At 47.0% G+C, this 17,454-nt stretch overlaps 1 protein-coding gene across 1 annotated transcript in view; it reads right to left on the minus strand.

Annotated features, from left to right (window-relative positions):
* The window catches only part of Frmpd2 (FERM and PDZ domain containing 2), an 85,743-nt gene extending 68,731 nt beyond the window's left edge, over positions 1-17,012 (minus strand). The window contains 8 exon segments of the mRNA XM_074079369.1: positions 4,067-4,138; positions 5,677-5,812; positions 7,270-7,357; positions 8,822-8,951; positions 10,882-11,073; positions 13,105-13,170; positions 14,992-15,149; positions 16,889-17,012. Of these exon segments, the coding sequence (XP_073935470.1) occupies positions 4,067-4,138; positions 5,677-5,812; positions 7,270-7,357; positions 8,822-8,951; positions 10,882-11,073; positions 13,105-13,170; positions 14,992-15,149; positions 16,889-17,012 (966 nt within the window).
* Positions 17,013-17,454: the final 442 nt, after the last annotated feature.

The following is a 17,454-nucleotide window of genomic DNA, read 5'->3' on the forward strand; positions in this document are numbered from 1 at the left end:
AGAAGGTCTGGTCCATCTACTTGGTGGGGGAGGAGCTGCAGACTGAAGCCATGTGACCTCAAGGGTGTCAGAAAGGAATCTCTGGGAGAATTGCCCCTTCCTCTCTATAACACTGGGTGGGCACATACAAAGATGACTGGTGGAGGGCCGGACAGGCGACTCAAAGGGGACGGGCAGAGGAGGAACTGGCCCAGTGCCACAGATCAATGCACAGTGAAGTAAAGAAATGTCCAGAGTCAGTCCTACTTTGACTCTGCTATCTCTGTAGTTTGGCCTGAGTCTACGTGTGATGCATCTTCCAAAGATCATTGACCCCCAGAGTGAATCACCATGACATCCATACCATGCTCATACACGAACCTTCTTAAGTTCTGGAATTTTGTGCTTTAGGTGTCTTAATCCTTGCATTCTTGGGATGTGAAAATCATCACCCCATTTTATGTTTCATGTCCCAGCATGGGGCCAACCACACCAAGAGTGCCCTATTATGAACACAGAGTCAGAGCTCAAACATCTTGCTCACACTGGCCAGATACTAAGGAGATGGTGTTCTGGTACTATGGCAGAATATTCCTTGACAGGCGGTTTGTTAAACTGGGCTTCAAGGCAGTTCTATTAGAAGCATTGAACTAACCCAGACCCAACCAGAGAGGGCTCCAGGAGCTTTTCTGCATTTCTTGGAGTTACAGGAGAAGGACAAATGTGAACACAATGAAGGAACCCAGAAGAAGAGGAACACCAAGCCAGTGCTTCCCTGAGCCCTGCCTCCAGGTGGTGAGGTCTGAGTAGAAGCTTGAGAGCCAAGTGACAGTGAAGCCAGGCCAAAATGACCAGATGGGCTCTGATGGGAAGGACACACCCTCAAATGCTCACCATTGGGTGAGAATCTCCTGGACCCAGGCTGGGCACAGGACAACAGGGCTGTGAGCCTGAAAAGGAGCTCAGGATGAGTCCAGTTACATGTGATTGTGAGAAGGGGTTCTGCAAAGGTGTGCTACAGGTTCAGGCTCACCTGCTGGCCTGGGAAAGGCAGCCCACCTGCATTTGCCCTCCTGCTCCCTCTGCCTGGACTATTCTCACCTAAAATCTCATTTCTCACCCTCTCATCTTTCCCTTCCCTGCTCACTGCTGCTTCTTCAGATACTTCTTGTATAAAAGAGCAGTTCTCCTCCTCCTCCCTGACCCCTTGTCTTGCATCCTCTTCCATCCTTACAGGGCTTCTCATTTTGTTTTTAGCACAAATCACTACCTGCCATTCTTTTATGTGTATGCGTTTCACTATCTTTACCTCTGCCTGCTAGATTGTAAGCTCCACATGGAAAGGATTTTTTTCCTACAGCATAGATTGGGACCTAGAATAGTGCCCCAATTTATTTTTAGTTGAAAAGTAATAGATAGTGCAAGGGTTATTGAGATAATGATAAATAATGTGGACATATCTAGTTGTGGTGTTTCATGAGAAAGTCTATTCTCATCCTCTAACTTCAAAGGTCAATGCTGCGTTCACGTCATAGTGGTATCCATAGCATAGACACTGATCAATTTTGAAAGTGTCTAAGTGGTGCTAATTCTAAAGCAGTAGGTGTAAAACTATGGTTTGATCCACTGCTTTCAGAACACTGACCAGAAAATAACACTGGTCGTGCTGATGTAAGGGTAGCTTAATTTAGGCGTCCTGGGACAGCATCCATTTAAGCCTAGACATGATGCAACTCATCAGTGCAGCACACCTTCAGCTCAAGTTGGGATAAGAACAGGTATTGCTATGAGAAAAACCACTTGATTATCAACGTCAAGCAGTCATAAGTTCCCTGGTTTAAAGTTTGATGTTGGGATTACTTAGAGATCAAAAGTTAAGTCTTCAAAGTCTATATATCCATAGCTTCCATACCATTGGGTGCCCTATATATATGTTTATGGTTAATGAGAAGTTATTGATTTCATCTATTGTATATAGAGTGCAAAGGAATGGAATGGTGATTAGAATTAAAATAATAGCTGGTAAGACAGTCCATACTGTTTTCTCACTTCTTGAGCATCTATAGTGTGTTTTGTATTAGTGAGATATAGAGGACTAATGAGCTAATAATAAAGACAATTATTAAAGTATGGTCATGGAAGTAAAGTAATTCTATAATAGGGGATATGGCATCTTGAAATTCAAACTGGAATAGTAGTTAAATCTGTAAGTTAACTTTGGCAAAGATATATCATGACTTGCTAATATTTTGTTTATTGAGAAAGTCATAATGGTTATGAGGATGGCTTGAAACTAGTTTTGGAGAATTCGTTTCTTTGCCTTCTTAATGAGCTTTGACATATGTAGGTTCTTCAAATTGCTGATAAAGTGAAGGAGATAGGTGTTGTCATTCTAGATTTCTATTTGTTAGCTCAACTGAATCAACTTCTCATTTTGAGACCAAGGTTTCTCAAATTGTGAAAATTTGTTACAACGGCTGTTAGGGAAATAAATTATCCTATTGATGACCCTATATTTCATGTAGTGTAAGCATTTGTCATGGTATACCTAATAATCCAAGAAAGTGTTGAGGGAAGAAAGTAAGGTTGACTCCTACAAATATGATGGTAAAATGGACTTTTGCTCATTTTTATCTAAAATATAGTGGGAGAACAGTGGAAATCAATGTAAAAATCCTATAATTGTGAAACCTTATCCTATGGATAAAACACAGTAGAAGGAGAAATGACCCAAACAATGTATGCACATGTGAATAAATGAATAATTTTTTTAAGAAAAGACACAGTAGAAGTGAGCTATAGCATAGTATGTGTCATGAAGTACGATATCAAGGGAAGAGTTAGATAATACATTCCTGTTAGGCCTCCTACTGTAAATAGAAAGATAAGACCTAAAGCTTATAATATAACTGGGGATCATTTAATATTCCCTCCATGTAGGGATATAGTCAGCTGAAAACTTTTACTCCTGTTGCAATAGCGATCGTTATAGCTGCTGAGTTATCTACATCTACGCCTACTACAAACATGTGGTGAGATCATATAATAAAGCCTAAAAGCCCAGTTGATATAACTCATACTGCCCCAATGTAGCCACATGGTTCCTTTTTCCAGAACAGCATGCTACAATATGGAAAATCATACCAAAACTGAATAGAATTAAAAATACAGCTTTCTGGTGATGGAAGAATCAGAATAGGTGTTGGTATAGGATATGATCTGCTTCTCCAGCAGGGCCAAAGAAAATAGGGTGAAGATTACAGTCTGGGGCTAGTGTCATGACTCAAGAGGTAGAGTGCCTACCTAGCAAGCATAAGACCCTGAGTTCAAACCCTGCTGTGTGTGTGTATTAGTCTGTTAAAAGTATAGGAATACCTGCTGGACTAGAAGTGAAAGGAGAAGACAGCTGGAATGAGAACAGATCAAACCTAAAGATGTTTGATATTGACATATGGCTGAGGGTGCTACATGAATAGTAGTAATGAAATGAATAGCTCCTAGTATTGATGATACACCTGCTAGGTGCAGTGAGAAAATAGTTGTCAACAGATGCTCCACATGGGCTAGGTTTCCACCTAAATGTGGGTGAACAGTTCATCCCATTCCAGCTCCTGCTTCTACTACAGAAGAAGCTGAAGGTAGTAAGAATGAAGGAGGGAGAGGTCAAAAGCATATAACCAAAAGTGGATGAACATAGATAGATGGTAAGATGACTGAGTGAGCACTAGCACATGAGAGATGATTTACAAGTATCCAGGCAGAATGAAGAGACAAAGACTGAGTGGGAGGATCAACAGGATGGGGCCAGAAGCTGCAAGGGGTTCCTCTCAAAGGGGAAGTGGGGGTGCTGAGGGACACCAGACTGTCAGGGCTGTGTCAAGTCTGGAGGGCTACCAGGGCATCCTTACATAAGACACCAGTCAGGGGGTGGGGGAGTGGCTTAAGTGGTAGAGCACCTGCCTAGCAAGCATGAGGCCCTGAGTTCAAACTCCAGTACCATCCTCCCACCCAGAAAAAGACCACAGTCAGAGTGCTTGCCTGTCTGGGCATCTCCCTCCCATCCTGTCCAGTCTAACCCCATAATTACCACAATGGATCCAGGCAGATGTAGGGTCACCGGGGCCTCTCCAGGCAGCAGGACGAACTCCGGCCTGGAGAACTGGGGAAAACATTCAGAGCTTCTTACAGTGGACAAGGATTGGGATCTTGGCTTCCCCTATGACTGGTTTCCCCAAACCATCTGTCCCCAGAACAGATAGAACTGATGTGGGCTGAGGCTAAGCTGGCCATTTCAAAGCTCTCTACAAGTGTGCACAGAAGTGGACTTGTAATGCACACAGAATTACACAATCTTTTGTATGTATCAAAAGTGTAAAACACATTCCATAGTACAAATATATAGTATGGGCAATGAAAAAGTTTTTTTAAACAAAATATTTTCCGGCTCTGGTAAATGTGGGTGTATCAATAGAGTATACACGCAGTTCTCATTCTCCATTTCACAAAATTCCACATTTGTTTCACACTGGTGACCCAAGAAATGTCCCAGTCTTCATTGTTACTTAGAGCCAGCCATCATCCTGGGCAGAGTGCTCGCTATCCATTTTACAGGTGAGAAAAATCAAGGCCTCAAAAGGCTAATAAACTTGGTGCTCATATAACCAGCAAGTGATAGGGCAATGTGCCCCCCCAAGGATGCCCAGCAGGACTCCAGTCTCAAGAGGCCACAACTCCAGCTGGAGAGAGGTCTGAGTCCTGAGAGAGTCAAAGGAATATGTCTCTAGTGGTTGATCAGGAAGAAAAGCTAATAAAGCAGTGTATTAGCTTTTTTGCTCCCTGCACACCAATGACTCCAAGCCTCCTGAAGGTGGGACTGCTTCTTCGAGGACCCTAAGAGAGTCCCTCCTTGACCACTTCCCAAGCTCATGAAGGCAAGAAAGTGCCTTGGAGGTCAACAGAGGGCTGGGTGGGACATGTGGAACTAGGGCCACACAAGAGGAGGGATGTCCTGAAGTCATTCAAAGCTCATCTCTAATTTGTTGAGGGGCTTTAAGCAAATCTCCTTGTGACAGACAAAGGCCCTCTGCGAACATCTGGGTTGATGTTCCCAAAGGTTCCCAGATGGTGAGAATGAGTGGGAGCTCATTCCTCAGTGAAGAGCTGCCCTGCCCAGATGGGGTCCTTCCAAGCTCTAGGAAACACCGATCTGCTTAGCGTCTCTGTGGGCTTGCATGGTGTCCACCTGTCCTTCAAGGCTGCAGTGAGTTAGCCTGGTTACCCTCTAGCCTCAATTCCCCCATAGTCCCCCTGATCTTATTACTCCCTCTGCCAAACAGAGGGGAGACTCTCTCCTTCCTAAAGAAGACCCCCTGGCAGTCCCAGACCTGTGACTCTTGCATTTCATCTGTCCAGAAGGCCTCCGGGACAAGTGCCCTTGGCCTTGTCAGCTCTTTTATCACATACCACTCTGTGCTTCAGCCTTTCACACCAAACTTCCTGAGAGGTGGGCCTGTCATTGTCAATGTCATTCCTACAGTCTATGGCAGAACCTGGCCCAGAGAGGCCACTCAATAAATGCCTAAACCCTGAACCACCAATTTCAGGTTTATGTCAGTCCAGATCTATGATCTCATTCCAGGGATCCCATCCCCAAAGCCCTGCCCATGTTTAGCCCCCTTCAGCCTTTTTTCTCCTCACCTTTCCCTTTCTTTGCAGGAAACCCCTTGGAGAAGGAGTTGCTGACTGTGAGCTTTCTGCTTCTGCCAAGAGCACAGACCCAGAGCTGAGCCGCCGGCTCTCCTGACAGTCGTGGGGACTTGCACCTGCAAGACCACTGGCCAGGGATGGAAAAGCAGTGAAGCACTTGACGATGCTTCAGTCCTGCCACAGCCATTGGGTAGCTGGACAGGGTGCACCCCCCACTTCATGTCTTCATACCCCATCCTGTGGGGAGTTATCACAGCCACTCTTCAGATAGGGAAGCTGAGACCCCAGAATTCAAGGCTATACAGCTGCAGAACAAGGTGGGATAGGACAAGGGTCTGAGGCCATGGTCTGCTTTTCCCCCACCTCAGGATTCTGCCTCTGGTCAGGCTACCATGACCCCACATCCAAAAAAAAAAATTATACACACACACACACACACACACACAAGTAGCCTACTTGTGTAGCAGGCTATGCCTGGGTACAAACATACTATGCTGTTCATACAACAATGGTATCTCCAACAATCCATTTCTCAGGGTGTATCCCGCCATTAAATGATGAAGGACTATATATTATTTGTAGTATGGGGGGAGCTAGTTTCATTGCAAAAATAGTGTTTTAGGGCAGGAAAAATCATTGTAGTGTGAAAGCTATGATCTCTGGTCAAAGCTCCAGCTATGGATATGGCATCAAGTGTGGCCTAAGCCCTTGTCTGAACCATAGATGACAAGGCACCATCACAGCTCTCCACAAAGCAATATTTAAACCAATAAACCCTCTAAACACAAGGCACTCAGGGTTCCAGGTCCAGAGAGGTGTGGACCCACGTAGGATTTCATCCAATTTAGTCAATGTTACACTGATTCTAAAACAGTGGCAATTTTCCTCCCTGATCCCTGACCTCTGAAATTGACTTTACATCCTCCTCTGTCAATAGATGGAGTCCATTTTCCCACCCTTTGAGTTTGGGCTGGACTTGAGGTTTGATGTGGCCAATAGAGATAGAAGTGGTAGAGGCCACTTCGGTAAACTATATCTCTCTGTCTTCCACCCCGCCACCCACACACTCTCTTTCTCTCTCTCTCTCTCTCTCTCTCTCTCTCTCTCTCTCTCTCTCTCTCTCTCTCTCTCTCTCTCTCTCTCTTTCTCTCTGCCACTGTCATGAGAGCAATGAGTAACCCCCAGCCTGATCTGTTGAAGAGCCAGAGTCCCCCAGACAATAGACAGCCCCCTCCCCACCCCGGCAAGCTACAGCAGATCACAGTACAGAAGATGCCCAGAGGGTCTAGAATTGCTGGCAGCTGAGCACATCCTCAGTCCCCAACCCATGAGCAGCAAGTTAAATGAGTAGTTGTTGCTTCACCGCTGTGCTTTGTGGTTGCCAGTTGGGCAGCACGGTGTGGTGGGGCCTAACTGCAACATCCCTGAGCCTGAGTGTGGCTCCCAGAGGAGACAGGGCACTGGGCCCCTCAAAACCATGGCTTCTTCATTTGCTAATAGCATTTTTGGAGAAGCAACAGGCCTCACCTAGCAAGCAGGATATGGGCAGTGCCACTCCAAGTTCCCAGCACCTGTAAACCTTACCTGGTCACAAAGCAACTGCAGCAACTGTGTGTTGAGGCACTCCGGTGGGGCTCCAGGGAGTGCTGGGTCTCTGTGCTTCTCTCTGAAACTAATTAAAATAGCATGCTGGAGGGCACGGGTGGAGGCAAGGACCTGACTTTCTGGAATTGAGCAGCCCAGAGTGAGATAAAATCACTCATTAGCTGTGTGCCCTTGGTGAAATTACGGAGCCTCTCTGTCTGTATTCTCTTGTCAAAGACGGTAATGACAGTCATAGGCAGGGAGGTGAGAGCAGTGTTACAGGATAATCTGGCAAAGAGCAAAATAGTACCTTGTTTTAGGAACAAAAAAGCATTAACTTTAATTAATAAGGTAGGCACAGAGAGTCACACTTGTAATCCCAAGTGTGGGAGCTGGAAGCGGGAGGATTTCAAGTTCAAGGCCAGTTTGCACTACATTAAGAAGAGCCTATCTCTAAATAAATAAATAAAGCTCAGATTTAGTTTAAAAATGGAGAATAATAGGAAATTTGGAGGTTATTTTTAAAGGCACTTTTTTAACACACCTAGAATAATAAATAATGTTTTGCAAATTATTTTTCCTGCCATTCCACTTACAAAGTAGCTTTTCAAAAGGTTTTTTTTAATCATTCGCTGGTAAATGGATGGAATTGGAGAACATCATTCTGAGTGAGGTTAGCCTGGCTCAAAAGACCAAAAATCGTATGTTCTCCCTCATATGTGGACATTAGATCAAGGGCAAACACAACAAGGGGATTGGACTATGAGCACATGATAAAAGCGAGAGCACACAAGGGAGGGGTGAGGATAGGTAAGACACCTAAAAAACTAGCTAGCATTTGTTGCCCTTAACGCAGAGAAACTAAAGCAGATACCTTAAAGCAACTGAGGCCAATAGGAAAAGGGGACCAGGAACTAGAGAAAAGGTTAGATTAAAAAGAATTAACCTAGAAGGTAACACCCACACACAGGAAATCAATGTGAGTCAATGCCCTGTATAGCTATCCTTATCTCAACCAGCAAAACCCCTTGTTCCTTCCTATTATTGCTTATACTCTCTCTACAACAAAATTAGAGATAAGGGCAAAATAGTTTCTGCTGGGTATTGAGGGGGGGAGCGGGAGGGGGTGGAGTGGGTGGTAAGGGAGGGGGTGGGGGCAGGGGGGAGAAATAAACCAAGCCTTGTATGCACATATGAATAATAAAAGAAAAATGAAAAAAAAAATAAAATAAAATAAAATGGGAAAAAAAAAAAAAGGTTTTTTTTTTTTTCTTTTTGTGGCTTGTTCTGATTTGTTCTCATCAACTTGACCATTTAGACTCAAAAAAAAAAAAGTTAATGTTTGCTATAATTAACTCTGCTAAATTGTTAAAATGTTCCCGGGGATACCGAGGGGGCCTAGGCTCAGCCATTCTCCCCAGGGCTTCCTGGAAGAGTGGCACTTACACAGGGTTTCTTTGCCAACATGGCAGGGATGTCTGGAACCCTGCATCAGGAGAAAACAGAGTGGACACCATTGGCCTAAGCAGGTTCCCCCAAAACCTGCACCCACCTCTGAGAGGATGCAGACCGTCCAGGGTCTGGGCAGGACTCTTGCTGCTCCCCTGATGCAGCCTCTTCCTGAGCAGGTAGCTTCTGCTCTGTGGCCCACAGGCACTTTCTTCCACAACTTTCCGGTCCACCTGAAGGTCAAGGGCATCACACAGCCAAAGCCCAATGTCAGGAGAGGAAGTTTGTGCAGACTCATGCAAATTGTGTGTCAAATGAGGTCAGTGTAAATTGTCTGCCCTACCCAGTGTGAGCCTAAGGTTGCCTTCTCCAGCAACTAGAACATGCTCTGGACCCACAACAGCAACCTATGCCATCCTTTCTTGTGCACTCAAGCACATGGTGCAGTCTCTTCACTGACTGTGGTCCTGGAAGCAACACTGTGCCTTCATGACCTAGAGCTGTGCTCTCTCAGCCTCTGCCCTGTGATCACCTTCCCTGTCACTTTACTCACATCTGTTACACCAACTACCTTAAGCTTGCTTGGCCTGTCTGTCTCCCCAATCTCACTGTACGCTCTATGCAGCAGGCATTGCAGCTCTCCCCCAGAACCCAGGGAATGTTAAATAAGAATGAAAGTCTACTTTGTGGGTCCCTAATAGAAATGCCGTAGATCAACACAGAACCTCAGCAAGGACAGTGACACACTGTCCTTAGAAAGGACAGGGGGTATATTTCAGAAAAATATACCCCTCTTCCCACACTGAATCTTCTGGCTCAGTTATAGGAGCCACATGTCCATACACACAGGGAGAAGGGGTCCACAAAGGATGCTGGAAGGGAGAGGCATTTTTTTTGTTTTTACAATACTGAGGTTTGAACTCAGGGCTTCTGGCTTGCTAGGCAGGCGTTCTACCACTTGAGCCACACCCCACATCTTTTTTGCTTTAGTTATTTTTCATGTAGGTTCTCATGTTTTTGCCTGGAACTGGCCTCAGACTGTGATCCTTCTACCTACAACCTATCATGTGGCTGTGCTTCACCACACCTGGCTTACCGATTGAGATGGGATCTCGCTAATGTTTTGCCTGGGCTGACCTGGAACTGTGGTCTTCCCAGTCTCTGCCTCTCGAGTAGCTGGAATTACAAGTGTGAGTCACAGCACCCAGCCTTGGGAGTAGCATTTTCCCATGGACTGTTGGCAATACCTACCCAGCTGTCCCCTCATCTCCAGCCACATGACTCCTATAGTAATCTTGGACAATCTTGGATAAGAGTAACTGCCCAAGCTATATTTTCCTCCCTCCAGTTCATCACAAATGAAAACCTTACAATGTGTAACATGGGCCTCTTGCTTGCCACCCTGCCCCAGCCCTATCCTGGCATCATGGGAGACCAACTTCTAGGCACCATTCCTGCTCCAGAGTTCCTTAGGAGGTGGGGGGTCAAAAGGAGGCTGTTTCCAGGTTAGGACATCTCATTCTTTATCTTGTCCTCAATCCAACTCTCCTTCTCTCACTACCCTCCCTCTGGAGTACTTTCTCCAACTCGGTGTTAGGGTGGAGGGAATCTGACTTGTGCCAAATGCCTACCATGTGCCAGGCCCCTTGCTGGGCATTGGGCATGAACAGGGAAGAAGGCTGTGCAGTGAGACAAGGGCAGCAAGGGGCACCTCCACAGAAACAAGATGGCAGAGGGGAGGGCGTGGCCAGAGACCCTGTGGGAGGGGTTGAATGGGGTCCAGAGTTGAGGTTTGGTAGGAGAACTGAAAGATCCAAGGGTCAAAGCCATGTTAGTAATCATAGTCTGCCCATGGGCTTTGCAGTACTGCCCAATAGAACTGCAACACCAAAACTATTCTAGTCCAGTAGGGTAGCTGCCAGCTACCTGTGGCAACTGAGTACTTGAAGTGTAGCAGATACAACTGAGAAACTGAATTTGTTTGTGTGTTGCTGGGGATTAAACCCAGGGTCTCACACATGCTAGGCAAGCAGTCTACCACTAAACTACATACCCAGTCCCCTGAATTTTTATTTCATTTCAGTTAGTTATAATTTAGCTTATCTAAATTTCAATAGCCACCCATGGCAAGTGGTCACCAGTTTGCAAAACCTAATTCTGTACCTCAGAGATGGTACCCAGCACCAAACCCACCAGCCGTCTGACGTGGAGGCTGGCAGGGGCTGGGCAAACAGTCATTTCTTCCTCATGGACCCGACAGGCTTCCAGAACTGACTGCAGCGGCCGCCGCCTGCAAGGCTGGTCTTCACACATGGCCAGCAGGAGAGCATGCACTGGCTGGCTGAGCAGCAGGGGCTGTGGGGCACAGGTTGGTGAGAAATATAGGCACCACTGGGGCAGATGCTGCAGGACCAAACTAGCCCAAGTACCCTGGAATACCCTGGAAATGGTATCTCTAACACTCATTTATTCCCTCATCACCCAGACACAAGCCTGCTCCTTCTGAAGGGTTTGGGACAAATACACGCTCCATCATTGAGGCCATCAAAGGCAGAGCACTGGTCTCTGCCCCCACTGTGCACAGTGTGATGCTCTCTAAACCAGATGCCCTCAGCCCATATGTGCATTTGGAATGCTGACAGAAAGCAGGTGCCAGACAAGATGGATCACCACCTGAGCCAAGCACCCATCACCCCAGAGAACAGCCTTTCATGCATGTTCACCCAGCAGCCTGTCATGTCCCCCTGTGAGTTAGATGGGTCTCATGGGGCCTCTCCCCTCGAATGAGAGCTATAGGGACATTCAGACTATGGCCTTCCCCTGTGGAGTTGTCAACAGCAAGCAAGATGAGGGCTCAGTCACCCAGGTTCAAACTTTATGTTACATGCACACGTCAAGTGAAAGAAAAACTAGGTCTCTTACAAGAACTTCCTTCATACATTTACATGGACACCACTTACACAAATTCAGACTCAAAATCTGACTGTTAGAGGCTGGGGCTCAGTGGTAGACCACTTGCCCACCTGAACAGTGCAAAAACTAACGGTATCTCTACTACAAGTCATTCTGCAGCAAGGCTGTACTACCTGTCTCAAAGGGAGTACCAGCTGAGGTGCCTGTTGTCACAGCAGTCGGGCTACTGTGTTCTGTACTCACACAGCAAATGAGAGGCCACTGTGTACCTGGGACTGCATGTCTACTTGAGATGTTCCCTGCCTTAAAATCACAGGCCAATTGATTGATTAGAAACACTGTCACAGAGACAAGGACAGTCCAAGATGATAAGGGCTTGGCCTCAGGTAGCACAGAACATGGCAAGAACACAGGCAGGGGTTGACCCAGACTGATGCCAAAGAGTAAGCAGGGCCTCACCAGGGAGAGAAAGGGGGGGGTGAGCTGCGGTGCAAGAGGCAGTAGATACAACAGCACAGAGGTGCAAACAAGGAGCATGTGTCTGAAAAGAAGGAAGCTCTGGGCAGGGCCGGGCCTGGGGCAAAATGATAGTGTGGAGCCTCTTGATCCCAATTATTAGGAATTTTAAGATATTAATAGCAGAGCATTAAACCAAACACAAGACCACGGCTCACACACCCATGAGGTCGGTCCTAAAGATGGCAGAGACCAGAGAAGCAGCAGACAGGAGCAGGAGCACAGCAAGCTCACACAGAGAGGATGGTGAATAGATCTCTGCTTAAAAAGAAGCATTCAGAAAGGCCAGGGGTGTTGGACTGGACAAGGCAGGGAGGAAACGAGGAAGGGAAAAGGATGAGTTGGCTGGCCAGGGCTCTCTAGTGTGTGCTCTTTTGCACTAGTTTCTAAGAAACTCTAAGGTGTCAGATGAAATTTTATACACACACACACACACACACACACACACACACACACACAGAGCAGTCCAAAACTATAAAATGCTATGCTACCCAAAGTTAAAAAGTTTCTTGGCACTAAGCCTTCTTACAGCCTTTAACATACTCCTTTGAAATACCCCCAGGAGAGAGACATTGCAGGGAAAAAGCATGCAGGATTTGTAGAGTACAGGACCTTTTTCTCAGGGAGCATCTCACTTCAGGAAGGGCTGTTTTAAAAGCTTTTTAGTCCAGAAAAGAACTCTATCTTCCATGTCTATAATGTCCTCTACTTTGCTACTTCTCTGAGCAGAGACTGCAAGTGACCTTAACTGTGTTGGCGTGGAGTGCTGTGCTGAGTGGTGTGCTGGGGCTGTTTCTACAGGCTCAGGAAGGAGCCAAGATTGATTGGCAATGTCTAGCTAGGCCTTAGGAAGGAATCTTGGTATGCCCAGCTTCAATAGATGTGGTCCTACCTTGGCACAGCCACCAAATTAACCTAAAGGCATGATTTGACAGACTTGGAGCATTGTTTACAGACCTGGTTTGGTGGGACATGAAACCCTGCTGACCAGTACAGAGTCATTCCTAAAGAATAGACATGCACCTGCCAAGAGAAAAGTACATGATTGCTTTCTAGCAATAACTATGACACCCAATTTCAGCAAAAGAAATGAGGGAAGTTGCTTAAGGGACTTCTGAAAAAACTTTTGCTTTACTAACAAAAAGTAGACATGTGACTGGTCCCATCCTTTCCCCTCCTGTTTCTTGACTTGAACACAGGTATGTACACTCTGTAAAGGCCAAACTACAGTCAGAGGGTCAATGCCTGTTACCCATCAGTGAGTGCTGGGGTGGGAGGCAGAAAAAGACCCCAAAAGCACCCAAGACTCAGGTCCTCTGGAAAACAGAGCCTGAGGCAAGGATTACATGCCAATACTGCATCCAGAAGCTATAAACCCAGGGTAACTGGAGTGAGGAAAAAGGAGGAAGGGATCAAGGACAGAGCCCCGCAAGACATGCAGCAGAATCCTGAATCTCAGTACTTCTCTGGAAGGCTTTCAAGGTTTGCACATCTTGAAGTCATCCAGAAAGAAAGAGAGAAAGAATTTATCTTCTTAGTTCTCTCTCAACTCTCATTTGGCACTGGCTAGGGTTCCTCCCATGGGCAACTAGCTCCACTTTTGCAGATTGCATGGGCATGCCCTGTAGTGAGGGCTCAGAACGTCACAGCCCACACTTAGCATGTGGCATTTTAGCTGAGCCCAGGGCACAGGAAAGCAATTTCATGTAGGTGGAGCACCAGCCAAGACACCCAAACAGAGGCAGTCTAGAAGCATCCAAGGGTGGGTCTGACACAGGAGGCCAGTGACTCACCCTAAGGCTCCCCAGCAGATCAGGAGAGAGTATGCAGGTCTGGAGTGTGGCGCCCATTGAGGGGGATGGGGTCACAGAGCCAAGGCCACGCAACAGGGATTCCATGTTTTCACTGTTGGCACATGAATTGAGGTCATGTGGACCCTGACCAACCAAACCTGGAAGCCACCAAGACCCCATTCTCTCCTTCTCACAGCCCAAAGGAAAAGCAGCTGTTTGAGAACAGCTCCTGGGAGGAGCGGCATTCCTAGATCTGTGCTTTTCCCGAGGAAGGCCAAGAAGAAAGGAATAAGGCTCACTGATTAAACACCCACCGTGCCCTGCTCAGGACTGTGAGCCTGCCTTGCCTTCTTTTTAAAATTGAAAATACTGTCCACTGGATTTTTTTTCTCCTTAGAAAGGTCCACTGTAGAAATATCAGAAGTATTGCCATTCTGACACCTTGCCGGGTGTATTAGAATCTCTCTCTCTCTCTCTCTCTCTCTCCCCACCCCTACAAACTTTCATCACACTGTGCATGCATGTGCTGGCTTTTTTCTCAAGTCACTAAATAGCTATTTGCAGTCATCTCATCTGATTGCAGTCTTGTCTCATATCTCTGTGATCATCTATCTCTTTTCATGGATGACATCAACAGGGCAACCCTGAGCATGCTGCAGCTGCTCCACCTTTGTTCTGACTCAGGATAAACTAGTTGAGGACATCTTGGGTCATTTGGGAGCTTCTTGCTTCATGCTGTCAATGGTTCCAATGTGCAGATCATTTATCCATGATTTTCCTATACTTCCTTTTGGATGCTGATAATAGCCAGATCCACTAAGTCACATTAACCCAGCTTTACAGATGTAGAAACGTGCTCAGTGAAGTTGACTTGCCCTTGTCCAAGAGCTAGTAAGTTGTTGGCTAGAAATCTTGGGAACGACATTCTTTAACCCATTCTACCTCAGAGTTGAGAGCCAGACTCCTCAGAGCTGGGCTGGGAGCTGGGGTGCCACCCCCAGGACAGGCTTGTCCCAGGATGCAGGTGCTGCAGAAGTGCCACACAGCTTACCTGTGACATATCAGGCTTCTCACCCTCACTCAGTCCCTGTAGCAGTTCAGGAGCCTTGAATGGAGCAGCCTCTATATGACAAATGTGATCTTGGAAAGAAAGACTTCCAGCTGCAGAGAGCAGGACTGACCAGGGACAGACCACATAGTCCAAGGAATCTGAAACCAAGGAAGTGACAGGGATATAGAGACAGGGCTGCCATCAGGTAGGCCAATCCTGGGATTGTGCCTAACAGCTGCCTGGCAGTACCTGCCTCTGGTTCTGACTAAGAGCAAGACTAAGGAGAGACACAGAACAGAATAAATTCCACCCTGGTGCAGAGGAACGTGGATTACTAAAGATGGCACTAGACATGGCCAGGAATTTAGCACTTACATTCAAATTCATTAGTGGCCCGGGAGGCTCAAGGTAAAACATAAAGAGTGGTCAAGTCCAACTAGAAATTGGTGCAAACCTGAGTTCTTTACAGCCAGACCATGACCCAAGACATCTGGTCTTCTGGGAGCTCTGTAGCTGTTCATCAAAACCCCAGGACAGGGGAGAGGGTGTAAGGACTCTGAAAGCACAGATCCACAGCCTCTCTTCACCAGCCCATGCTGGGGCCCATCACCCTGAGGAAGCATATATGATCTTATGTGTCATGGGATTTAAGAGTCCACATCTGACTGTGGGCTCTCAGTGTTTGTTTCGGTTACCTATTTAATACCTCACAGCTCCACATTTACCCTTCCACATCTAATCTTTAAACATCTCTGTGTACAGAGAGCACAACATGCAGTCTTCTCAGGAGAGGTGCTAGAGAGACATCGTGGGAGGCAAGGGGTCTCCTGCTGTATTGGAGGGGAGCGGTGTCAGTGGTCTGAGTGTGACACCACCCAGTAGTGACGCTCTGCCCTGGACTCAGGCCCAGGAAGAGAGGTCCCTTGGCTACCTCAAGGTCTGGACTGGCCATGTGGTAACCTCCTGTGTACCGTGTCCACACGAATGTACAAACTCCAACCCTCCTGCCCACCTCATCTTCCTACTCACCTGAGCATGTCAACACCCACAAAGGGCTATCCCCAACTCCCCCATCCCTCTGCTACCTGGCCACTGGTAGCAATTGCCTGGCCTCACCTGGTCATGGCTGTGGACCATCTCTGTTCAGGCAAGTCATGTCACCATCATGAGCTGCACACATAGCTCCTCCAACAGATCTGAACCCCAACCTGAAGAGGGGGCTCCCCTCAACATTTACCCCTCTTAGGTACTGTCCTCCACCCTAGAGAACCACATTGAGGTTTTTTCCTATCTTTCAGTTAGTTCTGTATTACAGTTTAGTAATTCGTTATACTAACCTCCTGTTTAGAGCACTGTGTGGATTCTGTCTTCTTTTTTGTTGTTGTTGTTACTGGGTTTTGAACTCAGGGCCTCACATTTGCTAGGCAAGCCCTCTACCACTTGCACCACTCCTTCAGCTATTTTGCTTTTCGTTTGTTTTTCGGGTAGGATCTTACACTTCTTCCTGGGCTGGCCTCAGATGGTGATCCTCCTACCACTACCTCATTGGTAGCTGGGACTGCACACATGGTGGCTCAGGTTCTGTCTTCTGATATGGCGTAGACTAGTGCAGCATCTGGCAGAAGGAGTATGGGATGTCCCAGGGGACTGTCCCCCCCCTCTCATCTCTGGTGAAGCATCGGTGACCCCGGTGTTGGAAGAAGCCCCTATTGCTGCAGCCAGCCTCTCTTTAAATGCTATGCAAGACCAAGAAAAAACAAGGCCTTCCTACTCTACCATAGAGCATGGGGCTGAGAGACAGGCCAGACTCCTAATACAGCTGCACAGGGGGCTCCACTTGCCCACTCATTCTAGTACCTCAGATTGCACAACTCAATTGCACAAAACACTCTCTTACCGTTGTGAAGATCTTCCAGGAGCCGCTCAACAGCCAGTGACAAGAGGGACCAGATTTCTTCCTCAGAGAGAGCTTCGCCCCTAACCTGTAGGACACTGGCCAGTGTGACTGAGGCAGGGCTCATACCTGCAAAGACACACATGTGGTAGATCCCCTGTAGTGTCCAGAACTACATTAGGACCAGCCTGGCCCACTCTGCTGTGAGGACTCTGAGGTGCTCCTGTGCCATGTTTTCATCACCTGCAGGGCAGGCACATAGGAGACGTAAAAGGAAGCTGATCACTGGGGGAAGAGGAGGGCAGGGAAGGCTGGTTGGTGCTCAGTGAATGAGCAAACAAATAGATAAATCAACTCACAAATGAAAGGTTAACTAAGTGAATGAATGAACAAGAGAGCCATGGCAGGGGCACCTCCTGTGGGAGAACTCTCTATGCCAGGGACTGTGCACTGCATGCTCGCCTCCTCTACCTGGGAAAGTGGGTTAACAACCCATTTTTTGCCTCCAACACATGATTTGTGTCTTTCTTCTCTGGCTGCCACATGAAGAGGTGGAAGCAGTGCCAGTA

This window comes from Castor canadensis, chromosome 7 (genome assembly GCF_047511655.1).
Source record: "Castor canadensis chromosome 7, mCasCan1.hap1v2, whole genome shotgun sequence".
NCBI classification, from domain to species: Eukaryota; Metazoa; Chordata; class Mammalia; order Rodentia; family Castoridae; genus Castor; species Castor canadensis.